This window comes from Melospiza melodia, chromosome 8, assembly GCF_035770615.1.
Source record: "Melospiza melodia melodia isolate bMelMel2 chromosome 8, bMelMel2.pri, whole genome shotgun sequence".
Classification (NCBI taxonomy): domain Eukaryota; kingdom Metazoa; phylum Chordata; class Aves; order Passeriformes; family Passerellidae; genus Melospiza; species Melospiza melodia.
Window position 1 is genome coordinate 8,045,795 of NC_086201.1, and position 8,393 is coordinate 8,054,187.

The 8,393-nt window shown below is 38.8% G+C and overlaps 1 protein-coding gene across 2 annotated transcripts in view; it reads left to right on the forward strand.

Annotated features, from left to right (window-relative positions):
• Window positions 1-8,073, forward strand: part of DPP10 (dipeptidyl peptidase like 10) — a 437,009-nt gene extending 428,936 nt beyond the window's left edge. For both annotated transcript variants that reach the window (XM_063161640.1, XM_063161639.1), the window contains exons 22-26: window positions 1,817-1,916; window positions 2,590-2,648; window positions 2,737-2,809; window positions 4,341-4,414; window positions 5,796-8,073. In XM_063161640.1, the coding sequence (XP_063017710.1) occupies window positions 1,817-1,916; window positions 2,590-2,648; window positions 2,737-2,809; window positions 4,341-4,414; window positions 5,796-5,933 (444 nt within the window). In that variant the 3' untranslated portion in view covers window positions 5,934-8,073. The remainder of the gene's footprint in view (window positions 1-1,816; window positions 1,917-2,589; window positions 2,649-2,736; window positions 2,810-4,340; window positions 4,415-5,795) is intronic.
• Window positions 8,074-8,393: the final 320 nt, after the last annotated feature.

The following is an 8,393-nucleotide window of genomic DNA, read 5'->3' on the forward strand; positions in this document are numbered from 1 at the left end:
TTTAGAGTCAATTAAAACTCTTTTTTAAAACTCATTTCTTTTATATCCCATACAAGAACGTGATAGGGAAAAAAATTTTTTCCATTAAATTTTCTGTACTTATGGAAACAGAATATGCACTTTGCTTGAAGATAAGTTGAGTTTGGAATGGCTTAGTGCTGATCTCATAAAACTGGACATGTACACTTTCAGGAAGCTCTCTAAGAAGTTTCAGAGCTATACAGAAGTAAAATTCCTGTCACAATTGGTTATGTCAATGAGGCACAAGAGTAACAAGACTGTCCAGAAGGTCACAGTGGGTAAAATTTCCAGGCAATCTGCCAATGCCCCCTTGCTTATCTCTGTGGGGGGTGCCAGCTTAAGAGATGCCTGATCCAAGGGCCTGAGCTGTTAATCAGCCAAGTGTGGTTCCATGGAGTTTGTGGTTTTATTCATGGAAGTGGAAAGAGAGTTTAAAAATAAGTTGCAATTCTACAGCCGATGTCTTTCTTGAAAATGTGGCAATTAGGCTGCAACCCCAGAAACCCAGCAGGTGAGTGAGGCAGCACATGTTCTTGCATCAGGGCATATGGAATAGCAATGTCACTGTGAAATGCTTCTAAGAATTTATAAATAACTCACTCTGTAATGTTTTTAGTCCTGGAAGGCCTGGCTGGAAGGAAGGACACAGGCACAAAGGGAAGAAACTCTCAGGAGAATTAAACAAGGTCTTAATGAAAACATGGAATAAATAATAAATAACCTGGCAATACCTATCCTTGGATTAAAATTGTGCTGTGGAGCTAGTGGGCAAGACACAAACAGAATATTAAACAAAAGTAAAAGCAGAGAAAACCCAGAGGCAGAGGAAAGTTGCTATTCTTTTAAGCTCTTTGATTATACAAATTAGAGGTGCCCACTCAGAAATTCTGTCTTAGGTGAAATCTGCTCCTGCTCATGAACAGATCTGGATGGCTCTTGGCCTTCTGGGCTGAAATTTGTATGGGAAAGGAATAACTCAGTTCCCCAGACGTTTCCTTTGAAAATCCATCTCCTATTTGGTATTATTTTCTTCAGTATGTCCATCTCTTAATATGGACTGATTGCAGAGTACAAGAAACCTCTTTACTTATATTTCTTAAATAAGGTTAAAGGGTTTTCAAATATTGCCATTCTTCCACAAAAATAATCTGTTCAATAAATATTTAGACATGAAGAACAGGAGCAGGCAGCATTTGTAAAAGTCTCTGATAAAACTGTAAGCACTTGATGCATAATCTTTTTTTGGATCAGCTTGTGTTTTGCATTATATTTTCCCTGTCATGGGATAATTTTGTCTTCCTGAAATGTGTTGTGCCAAACACAAAACAACAAAAACAACAAAATACTTGAAGAAATACCAATTTTTCAGTACCAATGAAGGGAAAACAGATGGCAAGCAGAGAAATTTGAGGAGCCTGTAATATGCGAGTAAATCATTGATTCCAGGTGCCACATTCAGAATTCCATTTTCTGTGAGTCTAGAATGATTACAGGTGTACAGAAGTGGATTGCCGGTGTCATTTCAAGGAAATCTGTGGTTTCAAATTAAAGGTTTCAAAAAGGTTTTGTGACTCTCTGGTATCAGCTATTCTAGGGGAGATGTGTTAGACTTCAGAGATGGTGAAGAAATGATCAATACTCATTAACTGCATAGATTAAAAGTCATGACCAGGTCAATGAGATCTTTATGCACCCTTAAACTATAAAAAATATACCACTGGATTAGCACAATGGCCTTTAGCTTTATTTTTGCTAGAATGAAATAAATAAAGCAAAATTTCCATCCCATTGTTAGGGGTATGGTGGCTACATTACGTCAATGATCCTGAAATCCAGCGAGCGGCTCTTCAAGTGTGGAGCTGTGGTGGCACCAATCACAGATATGAAGTTATATGGTGAGTAATCCCTGCCCTAAACCTGGGTGATACTTTATTCAAAATAGCTTTTATTCATGGAGCTGCTCTATTTTAACTAAGGGCACATAACATAACAATGTTAGTGAGATTTCACCTCACTGTCTTGGTCTCTTCTTTAAATGAAAGTAAAGCTGACAGTGGGATAGTTCACCAAACCCCACAATACACTTGGGATTATTGAAAGCACTGATTTTGCAGTTACCTCATTTCTTAAGAATCCTTTATGTAAATCAGCATGAATCAAATTTTTATTAGGAATGAATCCTTTAAGGTTAGCTGTGAATTCCCTACAATATCAGCCATGTTGTCATTCAATCACAGGTTATTTGGTTCTGTATGTAAAGTTTTGGCACTGTGATACACAGAAAACCAGACCAGATTACTTTAATGGTTTGTTAGGCTTTCTTTGGGGTTTAGCTTGTGTTTTCTTTTGGGGTTGGGTTTTTGTGTTATTTTAAATTTTGGTTGGTTTTTTTCTCTTTTTAACTATTTAAAAGTGAGTTTAAATGGTGCATCAAAATGGTACATTCTGTGTCTCTAAATGAAGATCTTGACTTCATGGCTTAAAAAGTTCTGAAATGATGATTTTTAAAAAAGAAATTACTTGAAATTCAACAAGATTTGTTGTTTTGTTTTGTTTTTATTTTTACAGCATCAGCTTTTTCAGAAAGATACCTTGGGATTCCATCAAAAGATGAAATTACCTATCAGGTAAGTTAGCATAAACAAGTAACTTAAAATGACCATTTTACTCTTAAAATGCAATCCAAATACAGCTTTGTGTGTGTTTGTTCACTAGGCATCCAGTGTATTACACAATCTTCATGGTTTAAAAGAAGTGGATTTGCTAATAGTTCATGGGACAGCTGATGGTAAGTATTTACACATGCAGCTAATTTGGAGTCAGAGCTTCTAATAGGCAGGTGTTGAAGGGCTGATGAGGCACACACCTAGCAAGTACATTTGCAGTTTCTTTTTCCCTCTGATAGGATTTTTTTCTTTTGTTTCAACTGTCACTTCCAACTCTGAACTGGTGAAGCTTTTTTTTTGCTGAGGATTTGCACCTTTTAGGTGCTGTATGTTCTAATTTGTTTAAATCTTGTGGACCACTGTGATGCTAGTGAAAGGTATTACATGAATTATTAATAGAACAACATACATTTTTAATGTTGTCTTAAATTCATACAAATTCTGCAGAACTATCAGTACAGCTGGTGAAGTACATCACCAAATGGGAAGTTAATCTTTTCATCTAAGTAATTACAAGGTACTTGTGAACCTTCTGAAGCTACACAGAACCTTTTAGTAGCACCAATACTTTTAGCAGTAGATTAAAACAGGGTAAGTTCTAGCACTTTAGATGGAATCATAAGATGTATGAATTGAGATAATTTGTAATTGCAGATTTCACTGCAGTGTATTCTTCTGAACTTTCTTAACTGATGTGTGAAGAATGAGCTTTGATGCAGGCACAAATTACAGTGGTGCAAACAGCTGCTCTGTACAGACTGACATGCCTACTTCTTCCCCAGTATTTTCTGGTGGATGTGGGATAATACAAGGTTTCTTACTCAGTCTGGAGGGATAAGTGCCTCTCAGTGGTGAGGGCTGAGGTGACAGTGCCCATGCACAGCTGGCACAGTGCCAGCCCATCATCCCTGACTTGCCAAACCCATTTTATTGATCCCAAGTGTAACCAGGGGGTTGCAAACCCTGTCCAGTGCTTCTCCCCAGAGCACAGCAGGGAGGGTTGAAAATAAACTGGGTGACTGAGCAAGCATGAGGGGCTCAGGCTTTACTGGTTGCAAGAGGCAGCAGCGATTTCTGCCCCTCTGAACCAAGCTGGAGGGAACTGGGGCTTTGATGATGCATGGTGCTCTTGCCTGGCAGTGTGGGTGTCTGCTGCCCCTGCTCAATATCACATCCAGTGACACTGCACAGAACACTTGCAGCCTAAACTCTGCAGGGTTAGACATGGTAATCATGGCCTTGCCACACAAAGATCAGGTTACTGATGAGTTCCAGAAAATCCATTACCTAAAGAGTGGGGTGTAAATGACCCCGTGCAAGCAATAGAAAATGCAGTGTGCTTTCTTTCAAGCCAATTAGAAGATGCCAGTGATGTTCAAACAGAATGGTTTTACACATCTCTAAGCTATCACAGTATGTGTAAATCAAAGGTAAACAGAGGAGTCCTCACTAAATGAAAAGTGTGGCTTCCCCTGGGGGTTCCAGCTCCTTCCTGCTGTTACACCCTGTTGCTGGTGGGGCTGGCCTTGGAAATAGTCAGCTTCAGATCCAGTAATTACAGAGCCTGGAAATGTTTTCAGCCAAAGCTGTGTAACAGATAAGTATTTCACATTACTGTAACTGTCTCTAATAATATCAAATGTTTTCTTGCAGCTAAAGTTCACTTCCAGCATTCAGCAGAACTAATTAAGCGTCTAATAAAAGCTGGGGCTAATTACACTATGCAGGTACGTGCACCTGTGACTTTTCCTATAAACACAGTTGAACATTTAACCTCCTGTTGCTATTTCTTCACTACAAAGGACCCTCTCTACCACAACACAATGGTATTTCCTTAATTTGCAGTTAGAACTCTGTTTAATCCCATTTTTCTCACTGTTTGTGTGGATATCAGGAGCTGTATCATCATCATCATCTTGTTCTCCTGGACTCTTTCTCCTCTCTCTCATCTTTCTCTTTTCCACCTGTTTATCCTAGAATTATACAAAGTGCTCTGGAATCCATGGGTACTCTGTAACATGGAGATGTCACTACTTGGGGTTCCTTTTTACCTAAAAATGGTATGGGGTCACATGAGAGTAATTTCCCCTTATTTTCAACATTTACATTTCTTGGAAGAGCACAACAGAGCCTCTGTCAAGGCATGGGCTTGCATGGGGCACACCTGGAGCACATGGATGCTGCTGCCAGAGGGTTTTGATTGAATCAGTCCCTAAATGCTCCTGATGCTTGTTGGCCATTGCAAACCTTGACCCTGCTGGCCTTAGGGTGATCCCGTAGTTTGCACTGGAGTGTGAGCTCCTGGCAGGGAGGAGGTGGCAGGAAGGGGCTTGGTGCCACTTGGGGAAGAAAAAAGGACTTTAAATGTAGAACTGTTCCTGCTACCCATGTGGTTTCAGCTGAGGGGATGTGAAGGCCTGTGAAGGAGAGAGGAAGGAGCAGGAATGACAGAGCTCTCCCAGAAGAGCCCTGTTGAGCTGTTGTCATGCAACCTTGTGATAACCTGGGTTGGAGGAGGCAGCTGAAGCTTTTTGCCTCAGGCCTCCTCAGGTCTCTTGTCTTGTGGGCTGGATTTCTTCATCCAGCCTGCAAATCTTTGCTTAGCCTTACTTGGGAGAAATTCCCAGTGGTATTTGTTTTAAGAGATTAAAATGCCCACATCCACCCAAGGAGAGAGAGAAGATGGGCTTTGGACCAGATAGGAAGATAGTTAAGATATGAATAAAAAGGGTTTTTGCCAAACACTTAGAAGTTGAAATACTGAGAAGTCCTTAAAAGCATGAGGCAATTAATCCTCATGGATGTTAATGGGATTTGGATGCCTAGGCACTATTGAAAATGCTAGCTAAAGTAAACTGTTGTAAGCACAATGGCTGAGAATATAAATTTTTTCACTTCTGCAGATCCCACTGCAGTGGTTGTAAGTTCAAATTCCAAGAGAATGAGTCTTACTTTGGGTTTTATTAGCTTTCCTCGATGCCATAAAACTAATGCTATCATCCTGTTGTCATCTAAAACATGTTGAAGATCAGAGAAAGAAAATTAGAGCCCTAAATATTTGAGAAGCCTTTAAAAACTATTTACTTTTTTTCCTTTCTCCTCTGCCAGATCTATCCGGATGAAGGTCATAACATTGCTTCTGAGAAAAGCAAATATCACCTTTACAGCACAATCCTTGGGTTTTTTAGTGCTTGTTTAAAGGAGGAGACACCAATTTTACCACAGGAACCTGAAGAGGATGAATAAGGAAGCCTATTTGTATAGTACTGAAGGGGACTTACTCTGCAGCTCAATAAAACATTAAATAAAAGTGACTGTAAGATTGCAGATTCTGCAGAAGCTCAAGGGCAGCTAAAGGATACCACAGTGGAACAGCACATTTACAGACAATGAGCTAATAAACTGGAATTCAACTACAAAGTCCAAACATATTACCAAGGGACAAAACCTTTACCTTTGTGGAAGGTCAACTGTTGGTTACAGTTTCCTGGAAGAACTTAGTTTTGCATAAGTGTAGGGTTAGTGCATGTTTGTTATGTTAAGCCTCACTGTTGGTTCTGTAAGTGGTTGCTTGTTTTTTGTTTTTGTTTATTTTTTTTTTTAATTTAAATGCACATCTTTATTCATCTTTGCATAAGGCACAACCTATCACAAGTATTATGGCCACTAATATTCTAAAAGGTGAACTGGAATCTAACACTGTAATGTTACAATAAGTGCAATTCTTCTGCTGTCTATTACACATAAGAAACCACAGAGATAATAAAGGGCACGGTATTTTCTCTAGTTTCTGCTCAAAGGGGATATTGTCTAGTGCATCATATAACATGGTTATTGAAAATTATTTCCCCCACACAATTTAAGCATTTACAATTATTATTGTACCTATTAGTAACCAATAGGGGTCTTTTTGGTGGTGTGCTCTTGGTCTTTATGTATATACCCAGGAATCCCTAAGCAGAAATTCTTTCTGAGCTTGAAGAAACTTTTTCAAGATGTAATTGACAGCTGTATTTAAAACAATATCTGCAATTGAAATCATTCCCCCGTCCAAAATGTATCTATTGTTTCCTTAAAATATGTTTGAGTTGTGTTTTGGTATTGTTTATAGTAGTTAATAGTTTGCTGGTTACACTCTAATTTTAGAATATGCTACTTTGTCACATGTAAATTAGATACATAAATATTAAATTATAGTTTCAGATAAAGAAAGTTTATTAACAATGTATAATGCCATTGAGTAATACTTTACTCCTCAAATGAGGACATATTTTGTATAGTGCATCTTCCTTTCCTCCCGTCTGCTCTCAGATGTAATTCTGATGTTCATCACGGTGGTGACGTAGCTCCAACACTCCTTTAGTTCTTATTCCAAGGCTGCTCATTCAGTCTCTTGCAACAAGATTTAGCTCCCACAGCATCACAGAGGAATGAAATGTTTTTCATTCAAGGCAAAGGAAGATCTGACAGATTAGATTTTATTATTTATTCAGAGGGCGAGCCCCTCGTGCATCCATTTATTTGCCAGGGTGAAGTACAGCAATAGAAATTGAAACTATGAAATAAACAAGGCAGCCAGGTTGGGTCTGCAGAATATTAACTCTGATCATGGAAAGCAAGTACAGTGTTGGTTTCATTTGAGATATCTTCCTCAAGGTGTGTGAAAACTCCTGACAGATGCTGTGCCACTTATAGGGGAATAGCTGTAGTTTTCTTATTTCTGGATATATTCCAAATACTTTCCTATATAATTAAGGTTTAATTTCTTGCAAGACTAAAATGAAAGTAATTTTTCAAGGTAAATATGCTATTTAAGATGTAAAGTTCTGCATATTTTATGAGAATGAGAATTGTTTTTAATGTAATGAAAAATCACCTGAAGCTTTTTTACTCATCACTTCCTTCTGGAATATTTTCTTTCACTGTTAGGATTTTTTTTATGATGCAAATAATTAATTTGTCTGAAAGGCGTGGTTTTATGGAACACTGAAAAGTCTCTTGTCTTTTAATGTTTAGTAATTCTCTCGTTTTGTTAGCAATGTTCAACTATTTTTCAATTAGTTTAATACAATTTTAATGTGCAATGATACCTTGTTTGGGTCCCAGTGTCACCACAAAGTAAGGCTTTGCTTTGTGGCATTTATAGGACATATGGAGTACATATGTATAGTGTAGGTAGGGTATAATTTATGGGGGCTACAACGTGCACTACAGTAAGATCACACAAAACAACAACAGAAAAGTAAGAGCAGAGTTCAAACAAGGTTTTTCAAATCCTGTTTTCTATGGAGGAGCGTCGTTTTCAAGTCTTCTGTTGGCTGGGACTGCTGCTTTGTGATTTTATAAATGACACCCGTCACTTAATAAACGCTCACCTGACAACACTGATGCTTCTCCTAACCAGACGTGCTCCTAACTCATCCAGCTCAGTTCACTGAGGTGGTTTTTCCCAGTTTGAGCCAAATGCACATGAAGGAAACACAGGCTGTGGGCGTGTGCTGAGCCTCGACTCAGCGTGTGGAGGATTTGGGAAAAGGCCAATTCCCCCCAGATGTGCTGGTTGCTGTTCCTCTGCAAAGCAGCCACTCCGTGCTTATCTTTGCCTTGTGTCACACTTGGTTGTGTTAGCTACCTGCAAAAGGAATGCTTGTGTCTCAGCAGTGCTCAGGCAATGTTATCTCAGATCTTTGGATCCTCCTTTCCCTC